The 21,446-nt window shown below is 37.9% G+C and overlaps 1 protein-coding gene across 2 annotated transcripts in view; it reads left to right on the top strand.

Moving 5' to 3' along the window:
• Positions 1–503: 503 nt before the first annotated feature.
• The window catches only part of LOC121649606 (GDNF family receptor alpha-2-like), a 67,094-nt gene continuing 46,151 nt past the window's right edge, over positions 504–21,446 (top strand). Inside the window, exons 1-3 of one of the 2 annotated variants that reach the window (XM_042000558.1) lie at positions 504–1,160; positions 2,557–2,913; positions 21,060–21,146. In XM_042000558.1, the coding sequence (XP_041856492.1) occupies positions 1,109–1,160; positions 2,557–2,913; positions 21,060–21,146 (496 nt within the window). In that variant the 5' untranslated portion in view covers positions 504–1,108. Of the gene's footprint in view, positions 1,161–2,082; positions 2,103–2,556; positions 2,914–21,059; positions 21,147–21,446 lie in introns of those variants that run through there. The other variant, XM_042000559.1, reaches the window with a different exon arrangement.

Genomic DNA, 21,446 nt, shown 5'->3' with positions numbered 1-21,446 from the left:
TAGGTATCATTTAAATTAAAGGCAACATTTGAAGCTTATGCTTAAAAACATTAGCAAATTGGTATGGTTTGCAGCAACGTCAATTAAAGAAAAAAAAATCTATATTCCTTAGTGGTAGCCTCCTCTCTTCTGTCCTGAATACTGATCGGAGTGATTAAGACTATATAAAAACAATAGTTGTAACAAAGTAATAATGAATTAGAATTCTTTTCACAGATTGTGAGCTTTCACAGAAAATCCTACAGCTGTGTCACACAGGCCATGTGAGGTCACTAATTTAGCATGCTGAAAACCATAGATACATCCCACCGCCCAGCAGGAAAATTACAACATCGCGGCGATTTTTCTGCAGGGTATCATTCATTATTGGGTCTCTCTCTGTGACCGTGTGTGCCACGCTTTCCAATAAAAACAGTCACCGGCAGCGACCTCTGCCGGTCATGAGAAGCTCCTCTTTATAAAGTGCAGTGATGCCTCGAAACGCATGCAGTCAGTGGAAAAAGGAGCGTTCACTCCTTCTAGAGGAGCGCACAGCTGTGGGAGGAAGCCAGTGGTGCGAAGGAAAGGTTTTTAAAAACCAGTCAGCGGTTTATTGCACTTTTAAATGACTTCCTTTCTTTATTGGCAATACTAGCAAACAATTTTAAGACAGTTTCAGGGCTATTTTAGGGATAAATTGGCTTCAAGGGGGTGAGAGGAGCGGGTGGTGTGAGTCCCTATAATGCAGACACGTCAAGTCTCAGTAGTTTGTGGTATGAACGCAGAGCAGACGGACCCCGAGAAACTGCTTTCATGGATTGACTAAGTGATTGATTGTTTGATTGCATTTGATTTTTCTTTTCTTTTTTAATATATTTTTTTCTTTCATCTCAGAGGATTTTTTCCGTGTCGTTAGTGAAGTAGTCCAAGAAATTGTGGATTATTGTCTCATTGGTCGTCGAAGATTTTTCTTTTAGGGCACGCGTGTTTATTTTGGGAGTTGAATGAGGATATTGGTTTACCACAGTTAGCCTATGCCTGGGTCAAGCATCCAGAGAAGGGAATTAACCTTTCAAGAGGTGAAGATAAAAGTGCGATTGGACTCCCAGTCATCCCTCCTGACTCCAAAATGAAGCCTGACACTGTGTGGATGTGCGTTTGCATCTTTCTACTGCTCTTAGGTAAGAAGTGGCATATGGGAATAACGCACAGTTTTTGTGCAAATTGTGAATTTTATGAAGATAATTTGTGGCATGATAGCAGGCTACGGAACAAACATTCCTAAGAAGTGGTCACGTTTATCTTAGTAGAGTTTTTCGAGGGCTTACTGCGAGTCTGCATATCATCCACCTCTGATCAACATTATTCTTTTAATCAAATAATTCAACCGAGTCACGTTTAATTTAAAAATACTGCAGCAAATACAACTTATATGTCAGTTTAAATGTCTGTTGCTTATACGGGTCTTTGAAACACCCATAGATTCCACAAAAGGGAGGAATAAAAGGAGGTGGGGGGTTACGATTCAAAGCTGAAGGTTACTTTCTATATATCTAGTATAGGTTACTATACTACTAAGAAAAAAAGAGACCTCATAACGTTATAATTTGAAAAGTGTAGTGTATATTTGAACGGTGATTAATATTTTTCTCAATTTACCATAAACCCCTCATATGATAACATTATAAGTTTTCCTCGTCCTGGGGTGACAAGATTAAGCTTTTATATCTTAAATAGCCTATCTGAAGTTTCCTTTCTTTCTTTCTGTTTTCTTTTTCTTTTTTCCACTCACAGACTTGAGTTTGGTTTCTTAAATATGACAAAAATCCAGCCCCACCACCATCATCACAGTCATCTTTGACATCATGTTGATGTTAAAATAACTTAAATAATAAGGTATTTTCATTCTTAACTTCTCATAACTCTTCTCATAGCAGTAGACCTTATACTGATGTAGTACGCCCTGAATTCTACAGAGTTCAGTTCACAATGTCACCACAAGGAGTCTCTCTTGTCATTCCACAAGAACGGTCTGTGCTTTTTGGGTTGTGCGATTTCGTGTCTAGCCTCTTTTCAAACGGCAGCACCTGAGTCTATGCTCTATGGATCACTGTTTCCACGATGTAAGCTCATTTTCTGCTCATCTAGATTCAAATTAAGTGTAATTGTTGATTAAACATTCGATAGATGATTAGATATTCTGCAATGACTAAGACCTTTAGTTAGATTTAAGAATCTTGGAGAAGTTTTTTTTTCTATCTCTCTTTTTTTTGTGTGCTTTGGTTGTATTAAAGTTAGTGGAGGTTAATTACTGAATAGATTAAATTGCAAATATTAACATCCCATTTAAGTTACATCAGTTTAATGTGGACCAGGAGAAGTTTAAGCTTGCCTGGACAAGTCAAAGGTCATCAAATGTGTTACTTGTTGAATGACCAAAACAAGTATGAAACGAGGTTTTTCATATTTATACTTACACAACACTCCTGCATGATCATGTAAACAAAGGCTTCCTCACAGGTCTTTAGTCTCTGGACTAACTTTCTCGTCAACCCCAAATCTTTCTTCTTCCCCTAGATGAGGAAACAAGCTCCTGGAATAGTTCTCCAGCTTTGACAGTGTCCTTCAGCAATGGAGTTCCAGGATCTTCAAACCTGAGGTCTGCACGTGATGCTGAGCCAGAGTGGATGGACTGCATCCAGGCGAGTGACAAGTGTAACCAGGACAGTAACTGCAGCCCTCAGTACCGGGTGATGCGCCAGTGTCTTGTGGGCAAGGAGAAGGAAGCCATGCTGGATAACAACAAGGAATGCCAGGCTGCCTTGGAAGTGCTGATGTTAAGCCCGCTGTATCGCTGCCGCTGCAGGAGGGGCATGAAGAAGGAGGTGCTGTGTCTGCAGAACTACTGGACCATCCACATGGGACTCAATGAAGGTAAGAAGCAGATGGATTCATGGCCTCAGAAAAAGTATCATTGATAATTTGGCAGTTTCACCACCAGTAATACCTCACATAGTCACACTGTTTCTTTGTATAGTTGTGTCATTAGTGTTCATGGGAAATTAACATTCATATACTTAAATTTATGGTCTCTTTCTCTCTCAACTCATTATAAACAATATGGCCCCTTACTGTCATTTGCTTCCTTCTCTATTCCCTCTGACAGTGAATTCATCATTAGTGATGTTATAACAGATTATACTGCAGGGTTCTGCATGAGCCTCATAGTCAAGTACGACGTGGCACGTGCAGAGCATGATGCATGTTCACTGCTGCAGTAAATTTTCTGTGGCTCTGGATGTCTCACATACTTTCACTGATGTTTTTGTGTCTGATATATTCGAGCAATCTTCCACTTTCGAGAATCAGTGATTTTTGTGAGCAAAGACAAGGAGAATCGACACCCTGTTGTCCTCTTATAGTGATGCCCAGAAGCCGCTGATGAAAAATATATGCTTTGCTACTTTCCTCTCCCTCAAATGTAATGGAGCTGTAATGGGACTACATTAGGTGGACCTGTTATGGTAGTCTTATTGGTTTTCACCTAAAGTGTTCCATTTTACCATGTAATTAGGTTACAATTGTATAGAGCAGTGGTCCTTATGTGTCCACTTATGCAGGACATAAAATTCCCCTTTAAAAAAAAACCTCAAAAAACTAAAACCTTCTGGCTTTTACACTGCAATGCAATTAAAGAGCATAAAGCAGCTTGGACGTAAACTTCTTCAGGTCCATCTTCATATGCAGAAAACACAGAGCTTCGCATTAAAACAAATCTGACTGAATCAGCGCTGCTAGAGGCTTTACCTTGAGGACCAGCCTGGGGGACAACCTTAACCCAAGACTGGCATTTCATAATGTTTGTGTGAATATGTTCAAAGTCTAAGTGAATGATATCAAGTGTTGCTGTCAATGTAGATGGCATTGTGTACTCAGCTGTTTTGACACGAGGGGTAATGGTGGAAATGTTGCAAAGCCTCTGAGCTTTGAGCATTCTGGACTCATGTGTGGTGATCCATGAAATGATTCACCAGGCTGATTGCTCATAGCACCAGCTACACTTCGATAGACTGAAGACAGCAGAGAGTCCCTGACATAAGTCTAAAGGAAATGCAATGACATGGATGCACACTAGGCCCTCCGTCTTCCTTTTCCCTATTTCTAACTCTTTGTTAGATCAGTATGTTTAAACTCTCCAATGCTTTCCTAACAAATTGCTGTTGCGGTCAAACAGTTTGCGCTTCAATCCATCATGTAAGTTATTTTGCTGTCAATGACACTGTCAAGTGCTCGTTTCTGAAGAATACTCTTCAGCAATGCCCCGTTTTGGCCGTGTCATCGTCAGAGATAAAACCCGTTTTAACACAAACGAAAAGCTTTTACAGTGCAGCTTTAATCTAATCACGTTCCATTGGCAGTCAAGCAGGCTTTTGTTAACTGGAAACAATCTATGTACAACACCCATCTCTGGAAACAAACACAAAAGGCTGAATCCCAGCAGACCCTCTTGAAATGGTGCTAAAACACTACAAATATTATTTGTTAACCCAACAGGAAGGTTTTGATGTAGTTGCAGGGTCAAACGTTGGGTAATGTAGTATAAATTCATCAGATGTTGTGTAATGCAATTTTGAAAGTTTAATTTTATGCTTAAATGGAAAGATGAAAGGCTCAAACAGAAGGGCAAAACATATGAAGGGATAGGGACTTGGAATGGGAAGTAGTGGAGCAAGTAAAGGAGAAAGAACATTAATGACTAACAGGCAGATGGAGAAGCAGACTATGAAAGACACTTGAAATTTTTACTGATGTGATAAGAGTTTTATGTAGAGATGTGAGGACAACAAATAGTGTTAATTCACTGAAGTCAGTGTAACTTATGAAGTGTTGAAAACTACACAAGAAACTTCACCCTGTATAGAGCTTGGTATGTTTACTATGACCCATAAGGAGGACTTTGCATTTTTAATGGCTGAATCTTTGTATCTATGAAGACAAAGCTCCTGAGCCAGAAACAGAAGGTTATTGCTGCAGCATCTTACTACCACGTCATACAAAGACCACACTGATTCTGCCCAAGGCAAGGTTATCTTTCAACCTTTACTACTGTTCATAATTTTTTACTAACACGTGCATCATATCTAAATGCAAATCAAGGAAGAAACTGTCACTGTTTGAAAGGAAGGATCAATTGGTTTGTTGTTTTTAAGCATCAGGGCGTAGTCGTTGCTATTACAATGGGTTATGTGTCAGCGTTGGGTAAGATTCCTTTAAAATGTCATTTTACTGAATACATTATTGAATTAAACAGCATTTCATCCAATTTTTAATCAGAAAATCTAATAAGAATATTTTGTGCATTGCCTACACTCTTTACATCAAAGGCCTATGCTGGTAACCCTAGTAAAAATAGTGACTGTCTTAAAATTTGTTTCTTTAAAAAGTCATTTTAAAATACAGTGCAAATACTGCAAATAAAATCAAACTACACCCTTTTTTTTTACATTTTTTACATGGAATTGTCTCTGAATACACGTTAGTATTTTGTATAATCCAATGACATATAATGACACAAATTCTAATATTTCCCACAAAGCATTGCATTGTAACGGGTTAATCAATCATTCACATTCACTTCACCTGTTAGTGTTTTAATGTTGTGGCTGAGCTCTGCAGGGCTGAGATTGCTTTGAACAACATCTGTTACTAAAAATCACTGGAAAGACTGGATCAGGTCTTCAAGAAATTCTTTCTGCAAGGTCAAAAATATAGAAATGTGCAGATAAATTAAACATATTTTACATGTTTCGATTATGTAGGGCCATGAACATTTCTTAAATTTGATTGGAATAAAGACAGACAAATCATGTAAGTTTGAATGAAGGAAGGATTACTTCTAAGACATCAAGAAAAGTACAAGTCTAGAGGAGAGTGTTTACCTGAAACAGAGAAGACTATCTCAAAACTAAAACCTATGTGTCCTTTATTGGAACAGCTTTTATTTTTCATATCAAAATGACTTTCCTAGCTGAAAATATATCAGGTAGCATTATGTAAATTCACCACGTATATTGTTCTGGGAGCTGTACTAAGATGTAAAATATATCAGTTGTTCAAAGATTGAAAAGGACCTTGAAGGGATTTGCTTCTTTAAACTTATTAGCATGCTTCCTCCCCTTTTCTCTCTGCACTTGTGATTCAGCTACATAATGATTGCTTTAAGCTGAAGCAACCGTGCAAACTAAATATTCCAAGACATGTCGATGCCTTGGATTTATTCTATTTAATTCATTTCCTTTGTTTGTTTTAGGATGTTTGAAATGAACACTGACTTACATGATATGAACTGTATGCGAGAAACCACAAAGCCCTTCTTGTTATTTTCTGTTCGATTTAATTTTACAACAAAAGGTAATATAGAATGTCAAGGCAATGAAGGAAGGCTCGTACTTAAAACCTCTGTGTTATATAAAGTGAGTGACATGCAATTCTCAGGCATTCAGTGATAACTGATAACTAAAAATCTTACATATATTTGAAAGCAAGCTAAGGAGAATGCTCAGAGACGTAAAAGTCAAATCAAACCACATTCACCATAAAATGTGGTGAAAAGGCTTTTAAGCTGTGACATGTCCATTAGAATTACATCTGTACTGTATGAACAAATGAGAGAAATGCGCTTCCTAAGTGAGTGTGACTGCCTTTTTTTCAGATATTTATGCAAAACAACAAATGTAAAAATAGGAGAGGGCAGTTTCAGAAACACTGTGCAATACATTATGTGTGTGTTGAAAAAAATTAATCCTGGTGAGAAAACAATTACAGTGCAGAGGGCCTCAGCAGAGTGACACCGAACATTGCTTGGCATGTTTTCCTGAGGTATTAGCAGAAATTGCACATTGACGCACATCAGCAAGTAGTTGCAGCTGCAGTCTTAAAGCGTTTTAAATGCCCTGAGAAATTTCTGTAACATGTTGGAATAAAAATGATCTGTAGCTAAGCGGACAGTGTTCTTTCTTGATAGCTGTGTTTTACCTTTAAGCTACTTAAAATCTTCAACTAAAAGGTGTTCTATTGCCAGTCTTTAAACCATTAGCAATGGTGACTGATGTGTATTTAACAGTGACCTGTTGATTGTGTTTTGTGACAGAAAATGTGAACCAAATTTAATGTGTCTGTGGATGTGGGATATCTATACTTATTGGGCTAGTGAGAGTCAGTGAGGTCTATATAGCATTTTGAATCTATAAAAGAAGTAATTATTAAGAAAGATTTTTGGTGGCTCCACACATGGATATTGTATTGTTAGGTGCCCAGTGTCTCATGTGAATATAGCCTTGCAGGTTTGCTGTAGAAATGATAACTTAAACAATTAGTTCCACACCTCCAACATACATTATTTTATTGCCTTGGCTATGAAATGATAACCGAAGTCTATAAGACTTTAAAAAGGTTTAATTAGTTGAGCTAACTTTCCCTGCAGAAAAAGAGAGGATACCTCCATGTTGCTTCGTATTGCTTTGGTTTAACTCTTTGGGAGAGGAGATTCTGTCTTTACATAAAATCGTGGAAATTCATTATTAGTGGAGCTTTTGAACTTAAACAAAAAATTGAGTTGTAAAGGACAACTGTTGATTATGTGGCTACACTACAAGCAGTCAGGCCCTAATGGTCAGGAATGGTACATAAAACAAATAGTGTAAGAATGCTGCACACATTATGGTAGGTTTGGAAATAGAAAAGGAGTAATGGAGAGAGTGAGAGAGAAGACAGGAGGTGAGGACAGGAGATGAGGACAGGGCCAGATAAATGAGGAGGGAGGAAAATTTAGGAGAGAGGCAGGAAACACCAAAGAATGAAAGAAAGAGAGAGTACATGCAAAGGTACATAGTATTCCTGGGTGAAACCATCATTACTATGAGCAATGGTAGCAGTCACTGGCCATTACCTTAGCCATCCACTGTCATAAGCAGAACATTTTTCCAGCCTGCACTACAGGTCAGGGGGGACAGGATCAGTAAAAAGAGCAGGCTCCTGCATGCTGAATATGTCCTCTTTGCTTTTACTCTCACTGCTCTGTAGACCCATCTGGCACTCACTAGGTGGCTACTTCATCATCAGAGGAAAGGACCTGTCAATAGCCTCTGGACATGATCAATAAGATCTTTGAGCATTTCCCTCCTTGTCCTTTTCACGCCAGCTACTCACCTTTCATCTTTCATTGCGAAATGTGGAAAGGATCAGTGAAATATGACAACAAAAGTCATGCTATTTGTCCTCGTAAATCTGTCTAATGATTTTCAATACTGTAAGGTGAACTGGATGAGATGACACCCATTCAGTTTGCGGCCAGTGGGGAGTGTGACAGCGCAGCTGAAATGAGGACCAGGTTTAAATTAGCCTTTTATAGCAGAGTGAGTTCTCAGGCTCTCTATCAGGGTCGTGAGTGAGTGACGGGCCATTCTGCTCACTGAATACTGTCATGATGTGGGCATTGAGACTCACTCCTGGCAGAAAGGGTCATTGGGGGCTGAATGAATGAGCATCATAGAAATCAACTTCTGGGCAGTCTTTCTCTCTCTGTCACTCTGTGTAACTCTTTGCATCATGAAGCAGCTTCTTTATGGAGGAATTCAAAGCACATCTAGGAGTCAAGTAGTTTTTTTTTTACGGTTGCCCCTGAATTACAAGTGCATCCACACAGCAATATCTGTCAGCTTTAATGTAAATATTCAAATTGCTTACTGTCAGCTGTTTAAAGGTGTAAAACTGTGACCTGCTAGTCCAATCCAAAGAACATATAAATGATCATATGTTTGTAACTGAACAATACTGGGTATTTAGGATGGGGCGTTAAGTACAATGCAAATTTAGTAAACAAAATACAAAGCATTTTATATTAAAATAATATTTACATAACCAAAACTCAGCCTGAAAATTTCAGTCTTCGTTTTCTTGCTGTGTTTGCCCGCCATGCTAGGCTAAAATGGAGTTGTGACTTGAATTATTACTCAAAGCTAATCCAATATTCTATTTGTAACATTTGAAATTGAGTTTAAAATGTCAATAACACTTCAAAAGCTGATCCGTTAACCAAATTTATGCTTGTATGCTGTTTAGAACAATTTAAAAAAAAAAAAGAAAGGAAAGAAATAAAAATGCATTTGTGGTATCCCATCACTTATTTTTGCTTTGTGGAAAAGAGCACATCAGAGAAAGTTAACAGGACATTTTATTGCATTTTATCATAATGTAATAACATTTCCAACATTCTAAACCTTCTTCTTATGCATTTGAAGTATATGTTTGCTTTAAGACTTGATTTAAAAGTAAGCAAAGGTTTGGTTACCTTTTTGTTGGCAGCTCAGTTTGTACAACAGCCATCAGGACTCTGCAGAAGACCTACGGCTGTGCTCCAGGCTGCGCAGCCTCTGCAAAGCTCCCTCTGTAAATATGAACAGAATTAGTGCTGTGATGTATTGTTATCAAGTATAATATGTTATCAAGCCTGTACTAGATCAAGATAAAAAAAAGTGAAACTGGAAGATAATCAGAAGGCCACCTTTAAAAATACAAGTGAGTGACAATTATTAACACTGAGTTTGCTTTCATCCATAAACAGTTTACCAAGAACATCACGATGAAAATACTTTTCCCATCTCTGAAAATTTTACCTCTTGATAATGCACAGGAAAAGGTTGAGTGATCACACAAATTGGCTTTATGACACGTTGCATCTGCTTACTGTAGAAGAAGCATTTTTCTCATGCTGAAGAAGAGACCTGGTTGGCTGTCTGCGCTTTGCCAGTCAAGCTCCACACTGAGCAAATGAAGTCAAATGAAGGCTTAATTACAGCGATAAGTTGTTGCCCCGAGGCTAAAAACATCTTATCACTGAACAGCTGGGAAGAATTTTCTATGACTTGATGAATCCATAATTGGGTCCAGGGTGACTGTCAAAGAGCACTTCTTTATTTTTAGAGGTACAACAAGACCTCCTGTTGTGCTTTCTTTTTCTTAGTTCTTTACAACCTGAAGTAGTGAATCAGTGTGTTTTGCACTTTTGTGTTTCAACAAAGGCTTTAATAAAATAAACCTTTAAAATGAATTCACCACAGCTGTGGTTTCATGTTATTGAATGATGCAGTTCCACAGTACAGTTCCACATATCAAATTTTATTTCTTTTTAATTCCCATCTTGTGCTGTGAAAATTTCCCACGCAGAAAGAAGCTGCCTGGACAAAGTGTTAAGCAGCATCATATCACGGTGGTTTGCTTTTAGCAAAAGAGTGAACTTCCATGTTCCATGTTGCTCTGTACAACACAAGTTGCTCTTAGTGTACTGACAGAAACATCAGATTCTACTCTGAAACATTCGTTTCTTTTTTCTAAAGTGCACAACAGCTCTGGGTGCTGCTTATAAAAAGGACATAGATGGGAGTGAAGGTGGTTATTTTCTGAATAAGTGGTAATCTTGAACTGAAAAGCTTCAAAGTAATATAGCATTTGAGGGTAATTGTTGTAATTAGACATATTGAGTGACCTCAAGTTCTGCAGCCTCTAAAGCCCCTCTATAATGATGGAAATATAAAGGCAACAATGAACAGAGCCATGAGTAATGAGGTTAAAAAAAAAGCATACAGCTATACTTTCATTCTCCCTTATTTATTTTATATTATTTGTGACTGACTGACTGTCTCACTTCAATCCCAGTCAAGTTTACTTTATTTCTAAAATATGTGAAACTCTCAATCAAACATGATGATGCTGAACTTTCTCCATTGAAGTTTAATTACAAGTGATGTAGGAGCAAAGATCTGTTCCAGAAAGCGAATCCTGCCAGGCATGAGAAGAGGGAAATTCAGGATATTCTGTTTTAAAAGAAAAGGTAACTGAATCTCTGTGCCAGTTACTATGATGAATGACTGTGTGAACCTTACATGCACATGAACAAAATTTAATCTTATATCAAACCACACTACAGAAGACAAAGAACTTTAACATGACTGTATTATCAACCATCTCCAGTTCAGAATAAAATTTAATTATTTTTTATAACACTTTTAATGTATGAATATGAAAACATCTGTTAGGCTGTTTGTTGGTTTCAGTGCTATGAAATGTACATCTTTTCAGCATGTTATGGTTACAGTAAAAACTATTCTGTGTGAAGCTCTGAACACATAAGACACTGACAGTATGATGGAGCAGACTGATCTATATTAATATCCATAGTTGGTGTTACTTTTTCCATTAAATTAAAGAATACACACACACACACACACACACACACACACACACACACATATATATATATATATATATATATATATATATATATATATATATATATATATATATATATATATATGTACATCAGGGAACACAGGTCATTTTCTATATCCACTTAATCCAGTTCATGGTCATGTGTGGGCTGACCACCAGTCCATTGTACAGCCAACACAAAGACAAACAAGACAAACAACCACTCATGGTCACACCCACTCCGGTGCATGCTCAAACATGGATGTTTTTGGACTGTAGCAGAAAGCTGTACCTGGAGAGACGTGCTAACTCCTCTAGGGGTGGGCGATACTGCCAAGTAAATCCAGGGCAAGGATTGCCAATACTATTATTCATACTTTTTGCTTGAAATGTCCTAATCCTTTAATGATATTGCCTTTAATTATGGATCATGATTATGAACATAATAAAACACAGTACAGATTTTCATAATTTTTTCTACTAAATGGCAGAGCTGAAAAATTTAAATGTAAGTTTTTTTTTGTAAACAATAAAAAATAACAACACCAACAATGTAATATAAAAAAAAAAAACTTCTGCTATCCCCTTTCAGAAGTAGTGTTTGGTTATATAAACCTAAACGTCCAGCAGTTTTACAGATGGCAATTCAGACAGGAGTAAGGAAATATGATTAAAATAAATAATATGAATAATAATATTTTGATATTTTAAGCACTTGAGATTTAATTTGAGTTAGGGTTTATAGTGGAAGCATTTAAGAGTTTTACAGGACTGGAGTTCTGCAAAAGATCATATTTCTTCCCTTCTCTTCTTTTAAAGCAGCGTTTCCTAACCTGGGCTCCCCAAAAATTACAAGGGGGCACAATGTTTTCACTGCACAGTGGTTGTCATAATCTAATTTATTGGATTATAAAAGGGCTGTGTGAGGATGGTCTGCCTCAAACGCCCCCCACAAAAAGCTGACTGATGTATTTTGGATTAAAACTGCATGCCTTGGAGACACATTCATTTTCTACAATGACACCAAGAAGCAGATCCAAACATCATGAGATTCAGTGATGCTCTTTGTGCGCAAAATAGGGTCTATAGTTGGGAAAATGGAAAAGGCGGAGCAATAGCAGTTTCTGCTGCAGATGAAACAGCAGTGTATGTGTATCTTCACACACCAATTTACTCTATATCTGAATATGCTTTGGAAGAAATTAACTCCTGTTTTGCCAAAGTTGATGCATTTCTTCCTTATGTTTGGAGCACCTGTAAAGATGAGATCACCCCTAAAAGTGATTTAATATCAACCATATATTTTTTGGAGAATGCACTAAAACTTTTAGACTTTCAAAGCATATTCTGTCGAATACAAAGTAGGGCTGCAACATTGTCAACAAAATAAAAATAGACCACAACGAATTTAACTGTCGACTAGTGTCAAGGAAAAAAAAACCCTACAGAGTGAGACATCATCTTCTTTCCTATCTCTGCTGAGAGTTGCAATGACCTCTTGACCCAGTACAAACCTACCAGAACCCTCAGGTCATCTGGATCCAGTCTCTTATCAGTTCCCAGAGTCAGAACCAGATGTGGAGAAGCTGCATTCAGCTTCTATGCTCCACATATCTGGAACAAACTCCCAGAAAGTCTTAGACCAACTGAAACAGTTTATTTAAATATAAATTAAAGACCCACCTGGTCTGGGCTGCATTTCAGTAGTTTTTATTTATAATAAAATAAAAATCTGGTTCAAACCTGCATCTATTTCTTTTAAAGCTTGACTTTTTAAACTTGATCATGTTTTAATACTGTTTTCCCCCACACTGGAACTTAATTTCTTCCATTTTATCTACTTTATTTTAGCTTTTTCTTTCTGTTTTTATTTAATTTCTTTTATTTCTTCTAAAGTTTGTTTTTTAACGTACTTGTTATTGCTTGCTACACCCCGCTGTAATGTTTTAATGTCTTATGTAAAGCACTTTGAATTATCTTGTACATGAAATGTGTTAAACAAATAAATTTGCCTTGCCTTGCCTTGCAATAGAGTCCACCAGGGCAAAAATATGGCAGCAGACCAGGGAACAAAACGACGGCAGAGGACGTCAAAAGTCTGGGACCAATTCACATTAAACTCACAAAAAATATTAAGTACATGTAAGATTTGTAAAGCGGACTTTGCTTACCACGGAAGTACATCTGCAGTGCTTGAACATTCAAAGAGGAGGCACGTTGGACTTGAGGATGAGTCGGACTCGCTTCGGTAAGATATTAGCTTGTAAGCTAGTTTCGATATTAGCAGACAGATACCACTCTGCATGCATGATTTTAGAATCAGAACAAAAACTGACTCACATGTACATTGTTAAAGGCATATTTTAGGTTCCCCCTTGTCTGATGAAAGCATCTTTAATCAGATTTACACTACTGTTCAAAAGTTTGTGGTCACTTTGCCATGGGATTCAATAGGGAAGTGACCCCAAACTTTTGGAAGGTAGTGTATACAGTCCATAGAAAAGCCAAAGAATCATGGATGGCTTTCTGCAAAAGAAACAGACGTGTCTTTCACAGCAGGCAACTGTCCTCACCAACTTAGTATTAAACATGCTCATTAATGACATTAGGTCATTCTCATTGGTTGATGGTGAAGGGTTTCAAGAAATGATTCGCCAATTCAACTCAAAGTACATCCTGCCATCCAGAACCCATTTCACACAACTGATGGAGAAAAAATATAAGACAGCACTACTGAACGTGAATGTTTAGTGCGCACACACACACACACACACCAATTATATTTCATATAACACAATGTTTTTATTAAATAAACTCAAAGAGCAACACACTCTATAGATCTTTGCACTAAAATACTGACTAGTAAAACATATTTACAAAAGTCCATTCTGTCTTTACAGATAAAGGAGATTTTAAAGGAGGTTGACAGCTCCCTCCCATTGACTGCTGATGTGTGGACCAGCAGTGCCACAGAGTCATGTCTTGAAGTGTCCTGTCATTTCATTCAACAGTCATTTAGCAGACATATTTCTCCTAAGTGACTTACGTCTGAGAGTAAGAACAACACAAGCAAGAATCATAATTAAGTGGTAGTCAGACTGCTGTGAGTCCAGTTGGACCCAGGTGCTGTCATGTAGTGCTAGAGGCAGTGCCTTTTTTTTTTTTTTTTTTTTTTCTCTATAATAGTCCTTTGTTTAATTACGAGATCATGATTTCAACGCACATCATCTTGGGCGTAAGTGCACGCAACTTATTGCTGAGTTGTGCCAAAGAGCTGGACAAACTCATTTGTTGAGTAGAAGAGTTAAGCTAAGTGCAGAAATGCTTCTTATACAGCTGAGTCTTTAGCTTGCTCTTAAAAGTGGATAAGGAGTCTGCGGATTGGACGGAGTTTGGTAGATTGTTCCAACAACAGAGTCTAGCTACTGATTTTGTGCCATGTTGCGGTGGGAGTACTAGGCGTCTCTCGCTGGAGCTTAACTGTTGAGAGGGAGTGTAGCTCTGGATTAAGGTAGACAGGAGCCGTTTGGGTTATTGTTTTGTAAGCCAGAAACAGAGCTTTGAATTTGATGCGTGCTGCAACTGGAAGCCAGTGAAGAGCGATTAGCAGCAGAGTGACATGAGCTCTTTGTGCTGGTTGAAGACGCACTGCTGCATTCTGAATCATCTGCATAGGTTTTACTGAGCATGCAGGCAGCCCTGCTAGTAAGGAGTTGCAGTAGTCATCACCAAATACTGGCAAACAAAGACTTTTAACATCACCACCATGCCTCTAGAGGAGAGGCATACTGCTGCCAATATCATGGCATGGATGGAGGAGGTGATAGGGAAATTTGACATATTGCTAAACAAAATTAAAGCAATTGTTCATGACTACGGGTCCAACATGGAGAAAAACATGGCTGGGCTTCAGTTCGCTGCACTGAGCACATCTTCCTGCTTGTAGTCAATAGTGCCCTCAAAGATCCCAGCATAAGCAAAGCAGTTAGTGCTGCAAGAAACCTCGTGGAACACTTCAGGAGAAGTGAGCTGGCTAATACTAAACTAAGGAACAAACAACAACAAATGAACACCGCAGAGCACAAGTGGCAGGTTAGCCTAGCTCTGGCTAAGTAACTTAGCTGAACTTGCGTTGTGGTCATTAAGCAGAAAAAAAACACAAACAAACAAAAAAAAAACACTTACACTAGTTGGTCCGCTCACAGTTCACAGTACGTCATGTATTTAGCATGAAATTCAAGGCTCACTGCTCTACGCTGTTACCACGTTTTTTTCCTCTCATTCCTCAAGCTCAGTTTTTTTTTCTTAAACCTGGATGTGAAATTTTTTAGGCCATGAACTCTCAAACGTAATCAGTATTACCCCCCCCCCCCCCCCCCCCCCCCATTTTAAAACACACATTTTATTTAGAAATTATTTACACATTTTAGTACATTATTTATCTCAACATACTATTTATGTAAATTCAACTTCACCATGGCAACTGAATGCTAATCAGGCATTTTATCCTTAACTTATTCTCATGAGAATAAATAAATAAATACATACATACATACAACTGATCAGAGTGTTAAAGCTGCAACGGTCCCTCCAGGAAAGCTTTTCTGTCTAGTGCAGAAAAAGGAGTAAAGGAGAGATGGGGGAATCTGAACACCCTCTCAGCACAGAGACCCAACCCACTTGTTCTTGCTGCTGCCCTAGACCCAAGATTCAGAAAGTTGAAGTTTATGTCAGCTGAAGATGGCACAAGGTTGAAAGGAACAGCTGAAGTTCTTCTTATCAAAGAAGCAAAGGAGAAGACTGGAATACATGATGGCTGCAACCCTGAGCTACAGCAGAAGATGGTGATTGTTCCAGGGGAAAACGCAGCACTGGATAACCTACTTAAGTCTGACACAGTCTGAATGAGGAAGTGGAGGAGACCCAGGAGGACCAAAAGATCCAAATGTGAGAAGAGAAATTCAGATGTTCTTCATAGACCAGCACTATCCAAAAAGGAAGACCCTCTCAGATGGTGGAAGGAAAATGAGTGACGTTTTCCTACACTGTAAAAGCTAGCAAGATCTCTTCCGTGCATTCCTGCAACATCTACCCCATTTGAGCAAATCTTCTCTGCAGCTGGGAATATCTGCTCTAAGAAAGCTAGCCTGACCCAAGACCATGTTGAGACGCTGACATTCCTTAACATGAATGAACTGTAACTTTGTAACTTTCAACAGACACTACACCACTGAATGTTCTGCAAGAAATGCACTTTTCTTTTATTAAACAAAAACTCAAGTTTACTGTTTTTCTGCTGCTAATTTGCCTATTCTTTTTTTTTTAATGGATATTTGGTTTGTATTTACTTTTTATGTTATCAGCATTAGGTTAACATTGGCTGCAAAGTTCAATAAAAGATGTATTTTTGAATGAAGTGTTGATCTCTTCTTTTTAATTAGCACATAATTTAATCAACCTAAAAGCTGAAAGTGAAAGAAAAGCCATTTAATAATTATGAGATACATAATCCAATTAGTCGACTAATCGTTTCAATAATCGATGACTGATCGACTATCAGAATAGTCATTGGTTGCAGCCCTTATGCAAAATAGCCATACACACAATTTTAGGTTTTTCTCTCATTCAGCGCTTTGGTTGTAACAAGAATTGTACCTGACATCTCATCTTTGGACAGAGGAGCTGAAGATGGGTATCAGTATTTTATGAAAGGAAAAATATGACTGATTGTTTTGGAAAAAGGTACCAATAAAGTTAATTTCGTGTGTATGTATGTATTTATACACGTGTGCAGATTTTTTTGTAAATGCAGGTAAAGGGGGCTTGAAGTAAAAAAATATTGGAAACTGCTTTTTTGAAGTGCTGCATTCACAGTTTACATTTTTGGTGTCTGACGTACCCTCTCCGTCTGTTATTCTAAATTCTAGAATTCATCAGTGCATCAGTGGTTTCCCTCCTCACAACCGTCACCTCAAGGGCCTGCTTCTGTTTGCTTAGTGGCTGTTTGAATTATATCACAGCCTGGATTCTGCTAATGCTGTCTCTGGCTGCTAAGCCAGGCATCATTACTATTGTTAAGGAGTCATTATTTCTTGTTACTATTATTAGGAGTCATCATTACTAACTTGGGCTTCAAATTTCTGTGCACTTAAGCCAGTTCTCGAATTAAATAATGAAATTAAAGTATTCTCTTTGTGTTTACATGGAAATAGTAATTCCAAATTGAGGTTTAAAAGGAAAACCTGTTTAATTGCCTTTATTTAACTCTGCTTAAGATCTGGAGGTTGGGAAGGGCTCTGATTGGACAGAGGACAGATGTGACGTATTTACATGTACTGAACGAAAACAAACTCCAGTTACTCCAGTTACTGCTTCCTTTTTTTTTTTTTTTTTTTTTTGGCTACAACATGGAAGACAGCATAATAATTTTCACTTTGATTTTGATTATAGTTTTGAAGCAGTAGCTCGACACTAGTATGCTACTTAACTTTTGTCAGCTGAGGTATTGAACAGAGATTAAGTATGAGGCCATCTGCCTTGACTGCTTGGTAATAGCTAGGACTGGACAGAGGGGTCAAGAATGAAGAGAAACAGTGTGTAGTGCACAGTGTTGGTAAGTAAATTACTTTAATGGCCTTGAAGAACTACATTAGATCAAGAAAGTATGTTACACCCTGATGAATTGGAATAAAGAAGCAAGAAAAGTTGTGCCAAGCCTCAGGAGTCCATGCCGAGTTCTGGACAGGTAAAACAATAAGTTTTTAATGTATGTAAATAAGGAAACACTTCAAACGTTGTCATACGTCGCCGTCCTCATACTTCTATGCATCTTTTATGTTGCTGTTTGTTAAGTCAGTTTTTCCACTAGTGGGCAGTGGTAAGTTCAGAGTTCACACCTGTGATACGACGTCAGTTTCAGATACCGTTACGCAATGGAAATCTCAGTTGTTTGCAACCGCTCAACACACCCTAAACATGTTGCAGTCTGTCTAGTGTTAGGCTGGACCGAAGGGTTGTTTCCTTCTATCTACTGTTTCTTTGTCTCCTCTTCCATTTTTTTTACTTTTCTTTTTACTTCTCTTCATTATTCTCTTTTTTTTTCTATCCCCTCCAGTCAGGTCCAGCAAGATTGCATAAATTCCATGATTCAAAATAAATAAATAAAATAAAAAAATAAATCAGGTTATCACGAGGAGCCTAATACCCATAAAGCTTCCTGTGGCAAAGCAAATTTGTTCAGCACAACACAGCAGCCAGACCATCATTCTGCCTGCTACTATGCTGAATAGAACAAGTTAAAAGAGAGAGAAAAAAAATAAAAGTTTTGGGAAAGTATCTATATGCACCTTACTTTTTGTGGGGTCTTGTGACTGTCTTGTCTTGCCCTGGTTTGACTTTCCAGCTTTTTTTCAACCACTCTATCTTGTTTACTAAAGAAGAATTTTCTTGTTCCAGTGCAGATAACTTTTCTGCCTTATCATTCTCAATTTGATTAAACTCCAGCTCAGAGACATGAAGTTAAACCTGGCGGGTCAGATCAAGGTTGTTCTTAAACTCACATTTGCAACCTGTATGGTAGCTGCAGGCTCTTATTTGTCTGGGCATGAAGCAGTTTGAGAATCACTCCTGTAAGTTGCATTTGGATCATTACAGCAGGCTGTGGCTTGGGAGGTAAAGTGAGACACTACACCGTAATGTAGTTTGGACGCGGTGGTAGGCTGAAGTTTAGGCATTGCAATGGCCGCAGTTGACAGTTGCAGATATGGCAGTTTGTGGTTTGAAAGCTGTGGCTGGCATTTCATTAGCTGTTGCCGGCTAAGCAGGCACCATTATAGGCCGAGGTTCATCAAAATGAATCCAAAGGGAATTCAAAGCCTTCAAAACACCTTGCAGAGGAATTTGCCTCGAAGCCACATGAAGTAGTTAAGTTCACTGAGCTTCCTGAGGTTTGATGCAATTTTTTAGACTTACAAAGGATTTTATTGCTGGTCTGAATGGCAAACTTTTTCTTCAATATTCCGTATCCCACTTTAAAAATTTACAATTTTTTACAAAACTCATTCAGGCGCTCACACCGATTCTCATGTACACACACACACACATGCATTAACACAATAATTACCAATGTAGTGATATAGCATAATTAAACATTAAATATGTTTGGATTAAATATTAATATCAATAATCAATAATGATTACTATTAATAATGGAGAAACCGGGCACCACCACGCTACTTCTAATGGCTGCATGGAGACCATTAAAATCCTAGATTGATAATTTAACTAAATTAATTAATTTAGTCAAGTCAAATCAAATCAGTCTTTAGATGCTAGTGACGCGAGTTCTTTTTGAAAGGACCCCTTACATGATTCAAAGGGAAAAATCACAAACCACGATTAATTAAAATAAATATGGATATTTATTAACTAATCTAAAATGCTTAATGTCAAAAATTTACAAAAAAGGGTAAATGGGCATAACATAAATCAAACAAACATTGTAAAATGCGAGCATGATGTTCAGACAGAATCTTATAAGGCAATGTAAGATGTGGAGAAAAATGAAAACAGAAGTTAATTAATCTGTGGTGTTAATTAAACTAATGTTTAAGAGGAAGGCTGAAAAGGATTTTTGAATCCTAAGAAGGCTAAAAAGAGTCTTGTTTGTTTAAGCGGGAAGCGTAGATGGAAAGCAAATTATGTCATTATAACTAACTCTATCAGACAACCAAGCATTTCTTAGCAGACAAGCAGGACTCGTCCGGTTTCGTTTGGATCGAGTCCACCCACTTAGAACCGTTTCTGATGACACTCAGTTTACAGGGGTAAAGCCTGGGAAACAAAGAACAAAATGTAATCTAGTACCAAAATGCATGTGCAGGGCGGATCCCCTCCATCTATCATGCATGTTAGAAAATGCATAATGCTGGTGATCCAGAATATCACCAGGGTTTGATATTCCCAACAGCCCACCCAGTTTGCAGGGTACTGGGTGGGCTGTTGGGCCTTTTGGGGGTTTTCCTAGGTCAGTGACCCTATGGCTTGGCGGAGGTCTGAGGTCTCTCTGAGTGCTTCTAGATTACTTTATTATCACTGTAGCTTGTATAATGAATTTAGAAAATTTGGGAAATCATGTTGATAAAAATAATGTTCTAAAACCTATTGATTGGATCTATTGATAGGTTGTCCTGAAAGTTTAAGCACCAACAGCTTTTAGGTTTGTTTATTTGTAGCAGAATACCTCACAGCCAACCTCACACTCTGTTTCTGTTCGGATCAGAAGCCATTACACACTGAAGGGTTTGTCTCAATCACACCGAATGGTTATGAATTTTAAGTGCGGGATTAGAGCCCACAGAGAAGCAGGCACATGGGAGAGACTCAGTTGAGTGCAAATTTAATTTTTTTTCTTTCTTTTTCTTTTACAAACAGCTCTGGTAACACATTGCTAGCAGGGAAGATATGTTGCTTGTTCTTTAGTTCTTCAGCTGTTCCTTGAAATCAGACTACAGCAGGAACAAATGTACTCTTCAAAAGGAAATGCTTTGGTCAAGATAAACATCCTGTTCTCCTTATGAAAAAAAAGAGCCAGTTATTGGCCAGCCCAACCAATACTGGGAAATTACATCATTACAGTGTATTCCTACATTTAATCCAAAGTTTCCCTCTGGTCTTTTAAAAACAAGAATAACAATCATGATGCCGTGTAACCAGTGTGTGAAAAAGAAAGAATTATTATACGAATGTACCCATATTTTCTGTTTTCCTTTTTTATTTTATTTAATAATGAATCGTTATCCTTGCTTTTGTTCTAGGTAGAGACATGGAGAATTCCTCACCGTATGAACCTGTAGCCCCCAACAGACACCCTGATGTATTCCGCTTGGCTGCCATCTCTTCAGGTATCACAAGTTTAATCTCAACTGAACACTGAGCTTGTTTTGGGAGTGAAAATGAGATATTTATCAAGACAAGGTTCAATTAGGGTTCTGTTGGTATGAAAGGAAAAAAATGGCTTTGTTTTGATCTTTCCCCATTGGTTGACCTCTAATAAATAGCAGTGAGTCGTGAGGTACTGTATGATATACACTCTCAGCCCACCATCCCACATTTTTTTCCAACCATTGATTTTGCTTTCAGTTTGATTTCTCCTATGGTTAACTAATTAAGCAGCCCAGGAGAGCTATAGCTTTCCATTTAAT

Source organism: Melanotaenia boesemani, chromosome 11 (genome assembly GCF_017639745.1).
Source record: "Melanotaenia boesemani isolate fMelBoe1 chromosome 11, fMelBoe1.pri, whole genome shotgun sequence".
NCBI lineage: Eukaryota > Metazoa > Chordata > Actinopteri > Atheriniformes > Melanotaeniidae > Melanotaenia > Melanotaenia boesemani.
Note: the sequence above shows the minus strand (reverse complement) of the source record. Positions and strands in the feature narration are given on the sequence as shown.